Raw genomic sequence first — 19,615 nt, 5'->3', positions numbered from 1 at the left:
AAAAAAAAGAAAAATTAAAACAATATATATATATATATATATATATATATATATATATATATATATATATATATATATATATATATATATTGTGCTTTTTGGTAACATATTGCTAAAATAGGATGCTAAATCTTCAAAAGGCCAGAGAACTCTAGAGATACTAAAAAGAAAAAAGAAAATGCATATTTTATTGCAACTTCATATTTTAATATCATGAAAAAAACATGTAAAAATGTTTCTCATAAATACTGTGAAAAGTTCCATTAACAAAACAAATCAAGAATAAAACATCATATTGAATAGTTTGAAAAAAGTTGTGCAAAAGATTAAGGCTTGTTTTTTTTGTTTTTTTTTGTTGTTGAGTGTGTTACAGTACTTCAAAGATAATACATTTTTTCTCAGCCTATTTCTTCTCAGTACCGAGTATAAAACACCTGTGTTATTGTCCTCATTTGCCAGAATAGTGACAAAAACGATCTATGTGGACTGTGACGCAGCATTTGCTGTTGAAAGAAAAAGTGTCACAAATATTTTAATTAATTGTACTTGGTCGTGTAATTATAAACGCGGACTTTACTGCTTACCTATTCCTGAAAGGTCGACGGTCTCTCAACACAGGCGAGGAAACGTGTGAGGTGAGCTTGACAGGCTTTAGCAGAGCTCTTCTTCTCCAGCAGACATCGCTCCAACACTGAAAACTCACTGGCACAATCTTCCTGATCACCGGACTGCAGCGAGATGAAAGAAAAACAGGAGGAGAACATAATAAATACTAAATAAATAGTCTTGATCCCTGTTTACCAATATTTAGATGTGTTATCAGCTATAGAAAAATAAACTATATTAAATAAATAAAATACTAAACTCTTGCTAGTTATTTTATTTGTCTACCAACATATCCAACAGTGGATTTTTCCCTTTTTATTTTATTTTTATTGATTTATTTTTGAAAAATCAGCCACTTTTACTGAAAGTCATGAACATTTCCACCCCAGTCGCATTGCATTACATCTCAAACAATGCATTGTGTTTAATAGCATTAAACTGAAATTACAAATGTATGTTTCCGATTTAATTTGTCTACATCAACCTTTGAGATCTCTTCACTCTAAGGATCAACTGTGCCTGATGATTCCTCAATCACGCTTAAAATGTAGAGGAGATAGAGCTTTTTCCGTGGCTGCCCCAAGACTATGGAATGAGTTTCCCCTGTCTTTAAAAACATCTCCTACTTGAGGGTCTTTTCAGAGGATGTTAAAAACATATTTTTTAATAATATGTTGTAATTTGTATGTTTATGGAGTGTATTTATTTGTTTTTTCCCTTTCATGTACAGCACTTTGGTTTTTTGAAAGTGCTCTAGAAATAAAGTGAGTTGAGTTGAGTTAAACATTTTTTGAAAATTTAATTGAAAAAAAACAAAACACAATATGACTAAATACAGCTTGATGGGGGGAAAAATATAAATTATTATTTTCCTAAGTGATTAATTAGCTTGATCTGATGTCTAAAACATCAGTCCAACCTGTCCAACTCAATCCGAGCAGCTGAGTCCATCTTTAAGAATCGGCTTAAAACACATCTCTTCCATCTTCATTTGACCCTCTAACTTAAGCACTCACTATTCTAATTCTATTCTTTAAAAAAAAAAAGTCTAACTACCTTTCTAATCTTTTTGTGATCTATTTTCTTTTCATTTATTATACTATATATATATATATATATATATATATATATATATATATGACCTCTAACACTAGCTTGCTCTATTCTTTTTCTATTCTGTTTTCTTTTATTATATTATTTAAAAGCCCTTGCTACGTGTATGTGTTTAAGCTAACTGAGACTTGTTATAGCACTTATATATCATTGCTCTTTTTGTTGTTTTTGATTGCTTCTTGCCCCATTTGTAAGTCGCTTTGGATAAAAGCATCTGCTAAATGACTAAAGGACTAAATGTAAATGTAGGCTAAAACAAAATAAATAAATGTCAAATATTTCATTTTCACTGACACTGTTGTCTGCTTGGCAAAGAAGTTAACTAAACATTATTAGGTATCAATATGCTGTTACTAAATTTGTATTTATTTATGTGTGTGTGTGTGTGTGTGTGTGTATAATGGATTGTCATAGACCTAAATAAATAAAAGCATGGTAAAACAATAGTTTTAATGAGCTAAAGAAACCCATTTATATAAAATTTTAATTAATTTATAATTAGGGACATTCAAAGACAGCAAAAGTTTAGGGTCATTTACACATTACACACATTCTAGTTCATACAATTCATTTTAGCTAATAGAGTTGAAACAAAGCTTGGCTTGTTATCAGACTTACTGCCGTCGTATTATAGAGGAAAAACAACAAATGTAATATACAACATGTAAAACAAGTATTTAACACACCGCTGTCAGTCAGAAGTAAAGAAACCCCTTTATATAACCCATGCTTTCCAGTCTGTTCAGTTCTCGTCTCGTGACGGTTACTATCATCACGCACACGTGCAAAGAGAACGTCCGCCCTCTCTCCGGTACAATTCGATTGGTCAATATTTACGCATACGCTGATTTAATTGGTCGCATTAAACAATGGGCGTGGCTTTGAAAATAACACAACGTTTTTCTTTCTTTTTTTCATTGACATATTTTATTTTTAATGAAAAAAACTTAACCAGCGATACTTATGTGCTAGTAAAACGGGTTTATTTATTGATTAATTATTTTTTTTACTTTATTCACACACGTCAATACGAGATAAAATATCCAAGAAACAATAAAAGAATGATAAAAACGTAAAATACTCATTCATAAAAGAGGAAAGCATCCTCTGGATGCCATCAGAGGTATCTTTAACACTTGTATTGTCAAAAACCCTGTCACGCTTTTTTTATATAAATGGCATGATGTATTAACATATTTAATTTTATTTAATATAGTTACATGTTCTAGTAGCCTTTTCGACCTTTACAGATTATTACTGTTTAAAAACGTAAACTGTAATTTATTAAGGTCAAACAATGTTTTTGGAGCTAGACCATTTTGTTTATAAAGAACTTCCCGAACAATATAAATAATCGTGTAATATATGCCTTTTCTTTTATTATGACATGGAATGTGACATTTTTTATAATATCATTTCCATTTTAAATTTTCTGTCAATCCGAAAATTTCCAGGCAAGGACATGTACCGGATATTGCGTCACCGGCGTACGTGTTTGCGTATGCGGAAGCTGTCGTATGTGTCTGAAAATCTTCAGAAATCTGTAGAGTGGCCAGACACCCGGCCGGTGCGAAGCTGCCTTTTTACCATCAGCGCCTGCAAGGAGGAGGCGGAGGAGAGTAGGAGGGTCGACGGAGGAAGGCACACTCTAGAATGGATGAAGCTAAAAGAGATGGAAATATGGCCGCAGACGGCGTCGATGGGCCGGGGGGGACGCGGGCGCGCGCACTGAGCGATGAGCTGGTGAGATCAGTGTCTCTTCACAGCCGCAGGCCACGCGTTCTGCACGGCACGGTGTTCCCGTTTCTCCTCCTCTACCCAGGCTGCTTATATTCGTGGTTAGCAGTTTACGGAGCTGCCGAGTACTTTGAGGCCGGCCTGCTGGCGCTCGCCGCTCTTGGGATCGCGCACGTCCTGACAGTGCTTTCTGGCTACTGGTCCGTGCACGCGCACTGCTGGCTCACCTGCTCGAAGGTGAAAATGTGATAAAAACAAATATGTGCTATCTAAACATTGAATATATATGTATATGTTTTTAAAGACTAACACATTTGAATGATCGCTTTTATTGGCTAGGCTTGACTTGACTTAGTAAGTCATTAGTACAGCCATATGTTTGAGACATAATTTCGCACAGTAAGATGACTGTAATTATGCAAGTATATTTTCAACAGGAGTCTGACCCAGCCAAAGCCACCTTTGCAAAAGTGATACCAACACCAAACAATGGTTCGGCTGAACTGGTGCCTCTTCTGAGGGATAAGGTGAGATCTTTTCCTCAACATTTAGGAGTCCCACTTGTGATCCTCAGCTGTCAAAACGGAATAAAGATATTAAGTGTAGCTTCTTTTTTTCTTCCTCTTCTTTTTTTTTATTTTTAAATAAAATTAATGTAGAATAATTTTTGTTAATAATATAAATTAAATTTTTATTTTGAGGGAATTTCTAGGTAATACAAAATATTCCTTATTTTATTATGCACCATTTATTCCTATATAAATACAAATACACAAAATACATTTTCATATTATTTTCAGATATTACAATTTTTAAGTTAAAAAAACAAAACAGAGCAGAGGTATTTTAAAATTGAATGTATGGAAGGCAGATTGGTGCTATTTAGTGGGAGAAATAAAGAAAATCATATGCAATACCATGGTGTAACTAGGGCTGTGTATTGCCAAGAATCTGGCGATATGATACGTATCACGATACAGGGGTTGCAATACAATATATAGTGATACTCTGCGATACTGTAAGCAAGGCAATATATTGGGATATTACTTATTTTAGGAATATTATATATTGTAAGGAAAGCTGTCATTAAGAACACTACCATATGCAAACCTTAGCAATAAATAAATAAAAGTTGTTGAACCAGAACACAGTGGGATCTGCATTTGCAGTAATCAGTCCCTGTAACATCCAATGTTACTGAACCACTTTTTGTGCAGTACGTGTAAAGGGGGATAAATTAAAGTGCTTGCAGGATCCTTTAATAAAATTAAATAAATATTAAAATAATAAAGGCTTAATTTGAAAAACCAAGCCTTGTGCATTATAAAGAATAATATTCTGAACATATTACAGTTGGTTTGATACCTTTATCTCAAACTGTGTTGGAGTTTAATTAAAGTGAGCACAGTATATAAAACATTTGAAAAATATAGATTCAGTACTGTATACAAAAAATAAAGGCATTATCTGAAAAACTAAGCCTTGTGCATTACACTGAAAAATATTCTGTATATTTTACAGTTGGTTTGATACCTTTAGATCAAATGGTGTTGTCATTTAATGGATTTATATTATTGCATATTTAAAGTTGTAAAATTATTATAAAACACATAAAGGGGTAATTAAAAGAAATAACAGGGATTTTTTTCTGAACATTTTAGTATTGGTTTTATATTATAATGTCACATAGTTAAATGGTCTAATTAATTTAAATGAATCAATTTTTTTATTTTTCACCCTAGAAATTAAGCCTTGTGCAACGTAAAGGGCATAGATTTACGACTATCTGAATTAGTTTGGGCTCAAAACATAAAAGCCACAAACAGTTCAATTGGCAAAAAAAAAAAAAAAACTAATGTCAAACGTCAGACTAAAACCTCCATCGAAAACCTGCACAACTGCACAAAACGCCACCAAAATTAGAGACAGCTGCAGTCGCGGGGCGACCCTCCCACCTATAGCTGCGCCCCGCCCATTACTAGCAGCTACACTAACGCTAAAATTAGTGGCGTGCTCTAATGCTAGTATTTCCTGATATGAAGACTTCTATCTAGCGGTCGGGAAATAAACTCAAAACAAAACAACTGCCATGAATCTTTTTTTTTTTTGTAAATATCGAGATTACGTTTTTGAGAATCGATACAGTATCGCCAAACAAAATATCGCGATACTAGCGTGTATCAATATTATCTTACACCCCTAGGTGTAATCACTAGATTATTGTATAGCGCTATATATATAGGTACATATTGAGGTTCATATTCCGTATTATTTCAGACATTATTATATTAGGTTTTGCATTTAGATATATGTTTAGACATTATCAAAGACTGCTTTATCGTGGCCTATTTGTAGATTGTACCTCAAAAGATTTCTGTACATTTTTGTATTTCCCTTTAATATCCTATGCCAGTCTTTTTTTTTTTTTTTGACTTTTTTTTTTTTTTTGACTTTTTTTTTTTTTTTGACTTTTTTTTTTTTTTTAGAGCAATTAGCCTTTTGTAATCACATCCATGATTGTGTGTGTTCATATAGCAAGTACCACAAAAGTCAACAAGTTTCGCGGTGTTCTAATAAAGAAAAAAAAACGGATTATTTAGAACAGACCACCATCTCTTTATTTGTATTGTGATATGGTGATTGTCTCAAATGTTATTATACAGGTGTGTCACACACAGCCATACTGTTTCAAAAGCTGTGATTTTTCAGTCCTGGAAATAAAATAAATCCTTGTAATATTCTAAACATTCTAATATTTCCCAGTATTTAGGCTTCATATTTTCAAAAATCCTTATTTGGAAATCATGTACACCTGAAAATGTCAATTGTTCCTTGGCCAAAGGTGTGGAAACCCTAACAGATGAGTTAAAACAGATGAAAAGTGTCTATGTAACGCCTCATTTTTGTGCAGGATGAGAATGGAGTGGAAATCCTGTCCTTTGAGTTCCAGAAGATCCGTTATGTTTACGACAGCAAGGAGAAGAAATGCTTTCTGCCAGTGGCATTTCCACTCAACTTTCCCATGAGTCATTTCCAAAACTGGAAAGGCTATCAGGAGGAGGATCAGTTACGGGCCGCAGAGAAGCGCTATGGCACCAACCGTGCAGAGATGGTGGTGCCGGACTTCCTGGAGCTCTTCAAGGAGAGAGCCACAGCACCCTTCTTTGTCTTCCAGGTATGTCTGGAGAGCATGCGGTTTGATTTGACTGATATTTATGGATGCATGATGGATTGATGGCCTGTGCATTATAAAAACATGAGTGCTATAGAAATGAATCATTTGCAGTGGCTCTCAGTCTCCAGTCTATGAGTATGGTATGAACTGCATGTTTTTGCCCCCCTGCAGGTGTTTTGTGTGGGTCTCTGGTGTTTGGATGAGTACTGGTACTACAGTGTCTTTACGCTCTTCATGCTTGTGGCATTTGAAGCATCTCTGGTGCAGCAGCAGATGAGGAACATGTCAGAAATCCGCAGAATGGGGAACAAACCTTACATGATCCAGGTAACTACAGCTCCCGTCTCCAGTTTTGGTCTGTGTTGGTCTATTAACTCTTTTTGAAATGTTCTTCGGAAAGCACATAATGCTGGTTCTGTCTTCTGATTGGTCATTACAATGTTCCGTCTGTGATGTCATCCACAACATAGCAACATATAAGCACGGCTGCAATATAATAGAAAAGGTTCTGTTATTGTTTGCTTGTCAGGGACTATATATTTAATCGAAAGTATGGCGCTCAAAGAATATGCTTAATAAAACAGGTTTCATGTAGTAGCTATTTTATAAAAGGAATAGACTGAACTTGAGTGCTTCATGTTAAACAGTGCATATTAGCTGCGACTGTCTTCGAGATATGGCACACCCTCTCTTATTTTATTGATTGGTCAATAAACCGGGTTTTAGGATAAGAGCGGGATGTAAAATTCGAGCTCTTTTTATTTGTAACAGGTCTATCGCAACCGAAAATGGAGGCCTGTGTCCAGTGATGAACTAGTTCCTGGAGACATCGTCTCAGTTGGTAGGTTTCATGGAATCTGAATGACATACAGTTGCCTAAAAATATTTGTACATCTGAGACGTGCTTAAAATATGTATTTGCATTTTTATGAAGATATTATAAAGTATTTGGCTGCTTTGTCTCGTGTTCGTAGTTCATGTGATGTTTTACACCTGTTGTTGTTACTACACAAGTGCTGAATTCATGCATCCAAAATCGAAGTGTAAGTCTAATATTTGAGCATCTATTCCTCATGTCTTCACAGGACGTTCTCCTCAGGATAACCTGGTTCCCTGTGACGTGTTGCTGCTGAGAGGCCGTTGCATTGTGGATGAGGCCATGCTCACAGGAGAGTCTGTGCCTCAGATGAAGGTGCGTCTGGCTGCTCTCGTCACCGAATCAGCAGCCAACTTCAGCAAACTCTGCTGTCTCTGATCAGCTGTGTTGTGTCTGTAGGAGCCTGTGGAGGACCTGGATCCTGACAGGATCCTGGACCTGCAGACAGACTCCCGTCTCCACGTCATCTCAGGAGGCACCAAAGTGGTTCAGCACAGCCCGCCTCTCCGAGCCAGCGCAGGCCTGAAACGTTAGTACTCGCAGCAGTGATTGGTCCTCAAGAACCCTGAACATGTTTTAGCTCTAATGCCCAATATAGCTTAACTGTGAGTTTAGAATTTGCATTTGTAATCATACTCCCTCTCTTTCTGTCTTTTCACAGCTGTAGACAATGGCTGTGTTGCGTATGTTTTGCGGACAGGGTTCTACACTTCTCAGGTGAGGTGCTTCATCACCAGACAGGTTTTTGAAAGACGTTTGTTTAGACATTGTGCTACTATTTATTTAGAGGTCAGTGGATTATTGCTAGGAAGCAATTCAGAGAAGAATGGAACAATGAGTCACAATTTTCTTTTTAAGTTTTGTGTTCACAAAATGTCTAAACTGTTGTTGTTGTTGTTGTTGTTGTTGTTTTTAGGGCAAATTATTAAGAACGATTCTGTTTGGTGTGAAGAGGGTGACGGCCAACAATCTGGAGACTTTTATCTTTATCCTTTTCCTGTTGGTTTTCGCCATTGCCGCGGCTGCGTATGTTTGGGTCGAAGGTGAGTCACGTTCGTCTGAAGTCTTCTTTTACGGGGCGGGATGAGTGAGATAGTTTGACAAGTTGTCTAAAAACAAGCTGATTAAATAGTGGAGTGTTTTTTTTTTTTCTTAAGGATTTTTCTGAATTTATGCACTTTAATTACTGCTTACTTGCTTTTAGGATAAGTTCAGTATTTAAACAGTCTCAAACCTTGTGCGTTCTGATCTGTTCAGGTGTGAACTGCTTCTTTAAGATGACCAGTCTGTTTTAAAAAATGTGTTGTTTTGCAGTAACATTTATTTATTTAACTTATTTTGATATCCGTGTTTTTTGTTTTTTTTTTGTCATCTTTTTTTACTCTATACATGTCTCTGTTGGCTGTTTATAACTTCCAAGAAGCTTTGTGTTTTCTAAAATTTGTTGGTTTAAACCAAAAGTTTGGTTTTGATAAGATTTGATGTTTTTTGTAAGAAGTCGCTCATGCTCACCAGGGCTACATTTATTTAATGAAACATACAATAAAACAGTAGTATTGTGAAATAGTATTACCATTTAACAACTGTTTCCTGTTAGAATACATTTCATAATGCAATATATTCCTGTGATGTTAAAGCCATCTTCTATGTCACAGTATATTTCAGAAATCATTATTATCATCAATGTTGAAAACAGCCTAATGTTTTATCGGAAACTCCAATACGTTTTTTTTTCAGGATTCTTATAAATTGAAAAGTTCAAAAGAACCACATTTATTTCAAATACAATCTTTTGCAACATTATAAATGTCTTTACTGTCACTTTTGATCAATCATTTGAACGGTAGCCTGTGTTTGTTTGCCTGCATATCCCATCATCCTTCACTCTCTGTGTCTTTCAGGGACAAAGGACCCGAACAGAAACAAGTACAAGCTGTTTCTGGAGTGCACTCTAATCCTGACGTCAGTAGTGCCTCCTGAATTACCCATAGAGCTCTCACTGGCTGTTAACACATCGCTCATAGCCCTGGCCAAACTCTGTGAGTGACCGCACTGGATTCAACATAGTCATGATGACCGGATCTCACTATTCTCTCCCTTCTCACACTCATCCTCTCATATTCTTCCCTTACAGATGTGTTTTGCACCGAACCTTTCAGAATCCCCTTTGCTGGGAAAGTGGAGATTTGCTGTTTCGACAAGACTGGCACCCTGACAAGCGACAGCCTGGTAGTCCGTGGCGTCGCAGGACTCAGGTAAAGCCTGAACATCTTGCAAAATGATCTTTAAAAAATATGGTCCTTCTGCATTTTTTCGCCCAACACAGACGCTGATCATTACCTATTGCCTTGGCATTCAACTATAGAAAAATACTTAACATCTTTCTCTCTTTTGACCAACACATTCAATCTCTCTATTATTTTCTCCTCTTTCTAAAGTCATAGAAACTCTATTGTGGATTTTTTTATTTTGCTATCGGAATCAAATGGAAGCGCAAAAATTAGACCATTATTGAAGTGTACCCAACTATGATGACTTCAGAGAACCCCAGAAATGTTGAAAGCACATCCATGGTCTCTTCCTGTTCCTCTTTTCCTTAGAGAAGGGAAACAAGTGACGCCAGTGTCAGATATTCCAGTGGACACTCATCGGGTGGTGGCCACGTGTCATTCCCTGGTCACACTAGATGATGGACAGCTGGTGGGCGATCCACTGGAAAAGGCCATGCTGACCGCAGCCGACTGGACACTCACTAAAGGTCTGATTTAAATATTGAAAACCATTAATCTGTCAAAATGTCAGAAAAACTTTAATCATTTTGAGTTTGGTTTAATGCAACATATAGTAGAGCCAGTTGAATTTGTGATGTATGACCTGGTTTCTGTCCCTTTATGTAGATGAGAAGGTGTTTTCTCGCAGCATAAAGACTCCGGGGCTGAAGATCCATCAGAGGTTTCATTTCGCTAGTGCTTTGAAGAGGATGTCAGTGCTGGCGTCGTATGAGCGGATGGGCTCCACCGAGCTCTGCTATATCTCAGCCGTTAAAGGTGCACCAGAGACCCTGAAGGACATGGTGAGCGTCTCTTTGGCTCTTTAGGTATATGTCTGGTACACTGCTGATAGTTAGCACTCTGTGTTCTTCAGCAGATCTGTAGCAGCTCTGACAAACACTGATAGCACTGCTAATGTTTTTTTTTTCTTGGCGTGAGAAGTTCCCTCACATACTTTAGTCCCAGGGTTATCCTCTACACATTACAATATAGATATGGAAAACTGTTAAACATTTTAAAACCAAAGGCAATTGGTTGCTAGAACAACTAGTTGACTAGTTAGTCTAGGAAACCCTGTAAAAAACATTTGGTGAAGGGACTGCTTTAGGGATCCATGATACATATTGTGGGAAAAATACAGGAGTTTGTAAATAATTAATTATTTTAGAATATAGGGGAGTGTATCTGTACAGAGAATAAATAAAAAATAATATAAAAAAGATGAAAAGACTTTTTACTTTTTTTTTGGTGGTGGTGGTGGTGGTGGTGGGGGGGGGGTGTTAACTCTTTGGGCATTTTCGCTTTACTTAAATCAAGTAAAAGCCTTTTTAGCAACCATTAAGTTAACAGTTAAAAATATATATATTTCCACTTGAGTTTTAAAGGCTTAATTGTTTTATGAAGTATGCTCACTCAGCAACTTTAGTAAGATTTTACCAAAAAGAAAGATTTTTTTTTTATCATATGTTAATATATATATATATATATATATATATATATATATATATATATATATATATATATATATATATATATATATATATATATATATAAATTTGCATAATCTTGTAGACTTTTTATTTTGTGTTGGTAACTCATGTTTTAGTTCAGGTTTTTACCATGAAGATTTGTTTAGATGCTGACGTGGCTATGAAAACTAAGTTTTTAAACCATTCAATATGCAGTAATAATAATTACTGAATAAATACATTAAACAAAATAGGAAGTAGTCTAATTTATAATAACGTATCTTACTGTAAAATGTTTAAATATTTAATTTAGTATTTAATAAAACATTTTAGTTCTGTGTAAATCACAATACAACTACTTTTATCTAAATGTAGTTTTCATATGTTTAACTACCAAACTTTTATTTTGCTGGCAAATTATTCTATATGTGCTGTAAGTGTCAGAGTTCAGCTTGGCACTGTGTTGGTTTACACACGCACAGCTCATGAAGTGCTATTTCAGCAGTCAGAGCGCTTTAAGAGTACCTTTGGCTTCAGCTGAAACACCACATCATGATCATTTCTTATCACGATGAGCGTGTAAACAAACTCGGTGCGATTCTGATTGCCTGTGATTTTTGCTTTAATGAGGACAAAAATAATTCTGCTATTTCGACCTGAAATTGAGGGAATTATTTGCTGCATTGTAACTTCTGACGACTAAAAGTTGCTATAGATTGGTGGTTCTGAATAATTTATGAAGACATTGTTGTTTTTCAGTTCTCTGAGTGTCCAGCCAGCTATGACGAGGTGCACAGAGAAATGTCACGAGAGGGAGCCAGAGTTCTCGCACTGGGATACAAAGAGATGGGCCACCTGAGCCATCAGCAGGTATTGAGCAGCCACCACTGGATGAAACGCTAAACATCATCATGCTCTGTTGTGTATCACAGTCTGTCGTGTGTGCAGGTGAGGGAGGTGAGCCGGGACATGCTGGAGTGTGACCTGCGCTTTGCAGGGTTCATGGTCGTGTCCTGTCCTCTCAAGACCGACAGTAAGACCGTTATCAGAGAGATACAAGAGGCCTCACACCATGTGAGTGGATTAACTCTAGATGTTAACATGCATTTAGTTAACACATAACATGTCTCTATTGGCACCATAGTATTGCCAATTTTGCACCGTTTAAAACCATTTTTAAAAGGTATGAACAGGGGGTTGTTTGTCTTGGATTCTGGAAGTATTGCTAATTTGTACTTGCATTTTTGCATTTGACATTTATCATAAATCACAAGGAAATGCAGAAAGATTTATACAAGTTGGCCCAAATCTAAAGGTTTTAAAGTGGTTTAGTAAATTAAAGGAAATGGTTTTATACAAATAAATCAATGGTTTATGTTGAGTTAATGGTTATGTCTACTGGTGAATTATCCGTTTTTATGAGTTATTTATAAATAATGTTTATTTCTATTTATTATGTAAACTAATTTTAAATAATGTATATTTGAATATATAAATAAAAATGTATAATTACATTTAAAAGGTGAATTTATATATATTCTATTTACGTATTTATATGTACACAATCGTTCAAAAGTTTGGTGTCAGTAATATTTTTGGTTTTAAAAAGAAATTAATACTTCTATTTTTATTCTCAAAATGTTTCTCAATATTTCAAAAAAATGCTTTTCTTTTTAGGTTAACACATGAATAATAAGTTTCATTAAAACCAAATCGGCATATTAGAGCGATTCCCGAAGAATTATTTCTAAAAAGTAAGGTTATTTTGTTTTCACATTTTTCTTTTTCACAAATCTGATCGTTGTCGAGCCGAACTGGTCTGTCACATAGTCTTAGATGTCTGATTTGTATAAATTTTGATTAAACATATGATGTGTCTTTCACAAGGGTGTGTGGTTCCTTGCCAGAATATTTATAGTTTTATTAGGTTATTATGTGATATTATATATTAAACACTTGTCACATTATCTGTCCACAGGTTGCAATGATCACAGGTGACAACCCTCTAACAGCGTGTCATGTGGCCAGAGAGCTGCATTTCATCCAGAAGGAGCACACGGTCATACTGCAGCAAAGCCCCAGTCAAGGTGTGTGACGTCCCTGACAGCACTGCCCTAAAACAGCTGCAGGAACATATTTTAAGTGTATGTTGTGTTTTTTGCAGCTGAATGGCAGTGGGTGTCAATAGACGGCAGTGTGTGCCTCCCTCTACCCAATTCTTCAGTCCCTGATTTGGTCAGTCGTTACGACCTCTGTGTGACAGGAGAGGGACTGGCCCGGTTGACCTATGAACCCCGTTTACTCAATGCCCTGCTTCCTCATGTGCGAGTCTTTGCTCGTGTCAGCCCTAAACAGAAGGTCAGTTTTACATGTTTGAGCAACCTTTGCTGATAGTTGCACTATCACGATCTGCACTCACTGTTGTTCAGCATGGCTAACAGTGTTGATTCTCCTGTCTGTGCAGGAGTTTGTCATAACTAGTCTGAAGGGACTAGGTTTCGTTACGCTGATGTGTGGAGATGGCACAAATGATGTTGGTGCGCTCAAACATGCCCACATAGGTGAGTCATTAATGTCATAGATGGTAAATTAGGCCTGCACGTGGTTTTGTTTAAAGCAATGGAGAAGTAAGACACTTCTTAATGAAATCGAAGTGTTCAGTCTCTGAAGGGTTGAAAAACAGATGTGCGCAGGTCCGATTTTCTTCATAATCATTGTAAAGTTGTCCAAACCAGCAAGGCAATATATTTTCATATACAGAAGCCTATTTATACTGTGTGAAGAAAATGCAATGTGTGATATTATTAAAAAAAAGATTTTATTTTGTCACTCAACTAAAGCGATTTTAAATTTTTACTTTTGTATTTTTGAAGATCTTTTGGGATCCCATGCTTTTTAAATATTGAGTGGTTTGTGATTTAGAATTAAGAATATTTTTACTCCATTTTTTTGGCATAGCTAAAAAAAATAAAAAAAGTTATATTGAATATAAAAATAACCATCATGGCTTTTAAAGGTTTTATTACATTAAATAACTTATTCAGTCCTATAATGTAGAAACCCCGGTTATTCTTTTTTTTTATTATTAAAATTTGTTTATTAATTTTCATTATTTTGCAACAGTCACAACCACACAAACATATACAACATTCTTTTTAACACATGACTACATACATATACAGACTACATACTACATACATTTAGACCCCTAAAAGTAAACAAATTAGAGTCAATCTCTTTATTACATATATAGATGAAAATGTTTAAAAAGCGTCCATATTTAACAGCTCATCAATCCAGCCCTCTTCTGGTTGGTTCAAGGAAGGAGATAAATGTCTTTTATAAAGCTATGGACCTTTAGGTACATAAATAAATTGGACTGTAATAGTATAAAAGTTTTGACATTGCCAATCCACCCTCTTCCTTCTTCCTTTCCAAATATAATTTTTTTATGCAAGGAATTTTCATATCCTGAAGAATCACAGAAATACAATTATTCAGATCTTTGAAACATTATTTGGGAATAAATACTGGCACAGTCTGTGAACCCTAGTTCTTTAAACACCGTTTTTGAGGGGGTGAATTAAAAAGAGAAAGATCTTGTCAAAGCTTATTTTAAATAATTTAGTGTCATCTTAAGGCCCCTTTGGAAGTTTGCTGAGGCCCCCTAGTGGGCTCCAGCCTAAACAAATATGAGTGCATTAACTGAGCTCTTTTTTTTAATTATTATTATTAAGAGAGAATTCCAGTGTCAGCGTGTCACAGATTGTCTTGTATTGAATCTGGAACATAATCTATAATGTCTACTGTCTCATATCTGATAAGCAAAATATAAGCATAATACCTCTAAACTATCAACGTGATCAAAACTATTGAAAAAGTGTTGTAGTAAATTGAGTACATGCCTTCTGATGTCTGATTGATAGTTCATACTTTAATATCAAGTAATTTTTTCCTGTCATGATGCATTAAATATGATACTTAACATAAAACGCATGCACAGCAACTTTTTAAAACTTGATTTGTTTATATAATTTGTCTAAAGGTCCAATAAACTCTTCCACTTCAAAAAAACACAAATAGATTTTTCAGACTATTATTTATTTCATGTGTCAGGGTTGATATACCGTAGATGTACTCGGATCATAACATGTCCTTTGTGTTTACCAGGTGTGGCGTTGTTGGCTAACGCCCCAGAGCACATGCCTGAGAAAAAGAAGAGAAGCAAAGACAAAGAGTACTCCTCAGGAGAGCCCAGACCCCCAGTCCCGAGTTCAGGGGTCAAACCCAGCTCCCGTGCAGCCAGACAGAGAATGATGGCTCAGAGAGAGGAGCAGCTCGCTGCACAGAAGGTCAGCAGCTTGAGTCTGATTGTGGTTTACATGTTTTGAATGTCAGCATTTAACTAGTTCACCCAAAACTGAAAACTGTCATCATTTACTCAGCCTCATGTCGTTGAACACAAAAGAAGATATTTTGAAGAATGTTGGTAACCAAACAGTTGACGGTAGCCATTGACTTCCATAGTATGGGGGAAACAATACTATTTTTGAGTGAACTATGCCTTTAAGCTTGAATTATGTACTCCATATAGGTAACCACAATGTTGCATAAATGACTTGTGTCTTAGGAGAGGATCAGTCAGGTTCTTCGAGAGCTAGAAGAGGATCAGATCCAGGTGGTTAAATTGGGGGACGCCTCTATTGCTGCTCCATTCACTTCCAAACTGTCTTCCATACAGTGCAGTAAGTAACACGTGTTTTAGATCAGCTTGAGTGCTCTCATTTAGTCCTATGTGAGGTTGGCCTAACGTTGTCCCATCTGTTTTCAGTCTGTCACGTGATTAAACAGGGACGCTGCACTCTGGTGACCACCCTGCAGATGTTTAAGATCCTGGCGCTGAACGCTCTGGTTCTGGCCTACAGTCAGTCTGTGCTTTACCTGGAGGGGGTCAAATTCAGCGACTTCCAGGCGACCCTTCAGGGTCTGCTGCTGGCCGGCTGCTTTCTCTTCATCTCAAGGTCAAAGGTGAGACTGGAATGTTTTGTCAAGCTGCCTGTGGTTTGCGATGGACCGAGTTTCAATGACTCTTTTTGCCTTTAGCCGTTGAAGACTCTGTCCAAAGAGAGGCCTTTACCGAACATCTTCAACCTGTACACTGTCCTCACAGTGCTGCTGCAGTTTGCAGTCCACTTCTGCAGCCTGGTGTACCTGTACAGAGGGGCACAGAGCAGAAGCCCACCCAGGTATGAAAGGAAATAAAGTACTTATGACCACATGAATCGGCCAAGTGGGATTTCCCAGTATCTTTACCGGAGAATTCTGCTTCAAGTCTTAGAAAATCCTGGTAACACTTGCAGGTTGTATACATAAAAACCAAAGTATAATTCAGTTTACTGTCTCTAAAATGTAGCCAATGGCTCATGTTGTCAGATATCATCAACTCTATATAAAAATGATGCACTTAGGGTTGCTGTATATCGCTTTCAGTGTGAACGCCTCTTTAGGCTGTTCAATCAGTCCCAGACATTCCTTACATGTGACGTCATTGTTCACATTTGTGATTGATTTTCATAACATTTGCAATCTGGCTTCATGTTTCACCTCTCTCTTATTCTTTTTTCCCCCCATACCTGCAGGGCAGAGCAGTTTGTGGACCTGTACAAAGAGTTTGAGCCCAGTCTCATTAACAGTACTGTATACATCATGTCCATGGCCATGCAAATGGCCACATTTGCCATTAATTATAAGGTACTTGAATCCTTACTCATGATGCATATGATGAGCCTTTGTAGCACATGCACATCAGATTTCCATTTAATTTGGAGAAATAGTTCACCCAAAAATGTATTTGTGAAAGAAAAAATGCATTGCAGTTGATAAGGTGCCAAGTTAGAACGATGTTTTATTTTAATATTGTTTATAAACTATTATAGCACTATTATTATTTTAAATTCGCTTTTTATACTTAGTTTTTATTTGTAAAATTTAGTTATTGTGCTTGTCTTTTCTTTTCTTTTTTTAAGCTATAATATATTTTTAAGTTTGTCATTTTACTACTGTAAATTATTTTATTTCAGTTAGTTGCCAGGGCACATTTTAAAATGTAAAACTCTTTTTAAAGCAGCACTGTGTTCAAAATTTGCTGAATTCATCTGAATTCATCTTCGTTTTGTCTTATCCTGAAGCACTGTGGTACACTTCTAATAAGTGATTATATTTGGACTAATGTAGCCTGTTCGGGTCGTCGCCGATGCGGAGTAACACATACCTGCGTGAATCACAGTAGACATAAACTTGGAGAAGTAGTTCCAGTTAGAATGTTCTTCCACGGGATGCGTGCTTATTAACCGATAAAGTGCCAAAAGTTACATAGTGCTGACTTAATATTTTTAGTTAACAATAACAACACTGCAAGCGCAGATGAGATTCGAGTCCTGCAGCCTAAGATTCAACTCTGTCTTGTTTAGGGTCATCCTTTCATGGAGTCTCTCACTGAGAATCGGCCCTTGCTGTGGAGCATTGGTATATCCGGGCTCGCCATAGTAGGGTTACTGACGGGGTCTTCACCTGAATTCAATGAGCAGTTCGCCTTAGTGGATATTCCAACTGAGGTACGATTTCAATACACCTCGCTATTCACGTACTAGAATGTCAGTGGAAAAGTGTTTGTTTGTATTTTAAGCATGCTGTAAAGTCTTGTTAAAAACAACAAGCATAACTATAATGATATAACCCTATTAGCATCCACACCAACAGACAGTCTGTTTATTATAAGTGTACTGTAGTTTGCCATGTGTCACTTTAAATACTTGAGATCTTTAAAGTCGGGTGGTTTCTGATAGCCTGTGAAAGTTTCTATCATTCACCAGGTGGAAACAAATATTCTTTGTGTTGTGATTGTCGTAGTTGTGTTATGAACGTAAATCTTTATTGTTATAGTTATCCTTGGTGTGAACGGGCCTTTAGTCAGTACACAAGTATTGTGACATAATACAATTAAATTGTCTCTAGATTCTTATCGAATTCAATTCTCCACACAAAATGTTTGCAAGAATAGAATGTATATTTAAAAAAAAAAAAAATACAACTCCCAACTCGAAATAATGTAACACCTGGGTACTTTGGCTTAAATCCTCAATATAATATTAATAGGGCTGCAGTTATCCAGTTTTTATATGCTGTATAGTATGCACATTGGTATTCAGCCTTTTTCTAAGTTGGCCTCTCATGCAAAGCTATTTATAATTAATATGTTTCTATATTCTTTCTCTTTGCAGTTTAAGTTGATAATAGCCCAGGTCCTAGTTTTGGATTTTGTCGCCGCTCTTTTGGTGGACAGAGTTTTGCAGTTCCTGCTGGGCAAAGGAACCCTGAGGTTGCCGAAATGAACTGTTATTTCCAACAGTCACCAAAGCAGCTGCTGCCCCTCGTGACCAGACTGTGAACGGGCTTTACAGGAACCGGTACTTGACTGGTGACAAACTCAGCGAGATGGGAAAGAATGGGCGTGAAACTCAATACTGTACACACCCCAGAGTTTCCTTTTCCTCCCTGTCTCTGTTCTGTCTTAATCATTTGACTTCATTTTCTTTCTTCTGACATCTTTCACCACCCCGTCCTCTCTGAAGGCCAAGAAAACTACAGTATTGTGTTGAGGATGAATGCGGTTGAGGCTCACGGCTGTGACGGGGCGTTCTGGACAAGTGTTTCTTTTTTGTTTTGTTTTAAGTCGTTTTCAGCATTTTGTAAAAAGACCAATCCCAGAAAGACTTATAAATGACCAAAACAAGCTGTTATTGTGTTTATTTATTTCCATAAGTCTTTCTTATTAAGATTTTAATTTCAGAGAACAAGCTAATTTTGCACTGCTTTGGATTAGCAAAGCAATATATGATATGAGCTGATACTTTCAGGAAAGAAAGGTGAAAGTACATTATTTTTCAATGGTAATTAAAACTTTAAATCAAATCTAGGAATGCAAATAATGACTTGATTGCACAGTGCGGTGTGGGGTGATGTGTTATTAAATCCTTTATTATGTTAATGGAATATTTCCTCATATCAACATTTCGACAGGCACAGTCTAAAAACAGAGCCTGAAGTTTGTTTCCAGATGAATATTATTTTTCAAAACAAAATGTTCAGGGTATGGAGGACCATTGCTTTCAGAAACATTTGAAATATGAAAATATAAATAAATATTTAACACTAAATATTATTTGCTTTATTTTACATTTATTTTCTATGCTCTAATTCCATTTTGATCATTTATAAATATAAGAAAAAATAACATTAAAAAATAACTAAAAATTATTTTGCCAAAATGGGATGCAAGGACGCAAATAACGGGTACAAATGTAGCTTT

At 36.2% G+C, this 19,615-nt stretch overlaps 1 protein-coding gene across 1 annotated transcript; it reads left to right on the top strand.

The window, feature by feature from the left end:
• Positions 1–3,218: 3,218 nt before the first annotated feature.
• LOC132149464 (endoplasmic reticulum transmembrane helix translocase-like) lies at positions 3,219–19,039 on the top strand. Its single transcript, XM_059558727.1, has 25 exons — positions 3,219–3,693; positions 3,894–3,983; positions 6,368–6,631; positions 6,803–6,958; positions 7,403–7,472; positions 7,717–7,823; positions 7,908–8,037; positions 8,170–8,225; positions 8,425–8,551; positions 9,410–9,547; positions 9,643–9,763; positions 10,109–10,266; positions 10,406–10,581; positions 12,007–12,117; positions 12,196–12,321; positions 13,226–13,334; positions 13,412–13,605; positions 13,712–13,808; positions 15,418–15,599; positions 15,878–15,992; positions 16,079–16,275; positions 16,351–16,493; positions 16,887–16,998; positions 17,718–17,861; positions 18,528–19,039. Exons 1-25 carry the CDS (start codon positions 3,373–3,375, stop codon positions 18,636–18,638), a joined length of 3,555 nt encoding a protein of 1,184 aa, XP_059414710.1. The 5' UTR covers positions 3,219–3,372; the 3' UTR covers positions 18,639–19,039.
• The last annotated feature ends 576 nt before the right edge of the window (positions 19,040–19,615 follow it).

The sequence above is a fragment of the Carassius carassius genome, chromosome 9 (genome assembly GCF_963082965.1).
Source record: "Carassius carassius chromosome 9, fCarCar2.1, whole genome shotgun sequence".
NCBI classification, from domain to species: Eukaryota; Metazoa; Chordata; class Actinopteri; order Cypriniformes; family Cyprinidae; genus Carassius; species Carassius carassius.
Note: the sequence above shows the minus strand (reverse complement) of the source record. Positions and strands in the feature narration are given on the sequence as shown.

Excerpts from the sequence above, each read along its gene's own strand:
- LOC132149464 (XM_059558727.1), top strand. The coding sequence starts at position 3,373 with ATGGATGAAGCTAAAAGAGATGGAAATATGGCCGCAGACGGCGTCGAT. Across the intron at positions 8,226-8,424 it reads CAGGGTTCTACACTTCTCAG|GGCAAATTATTAAGAACGAT; the intron begins GTGAGGTGCTTC and ends TGTTGTTTTTAG. Across the intron at positions 12,322-13,225 it reads TACAAGAGGCCTCACACCAT|GTTGCAATGATCACAGGTGA; the intron begins GTGAGTGGATTA and ends ATCTGTCCACAG.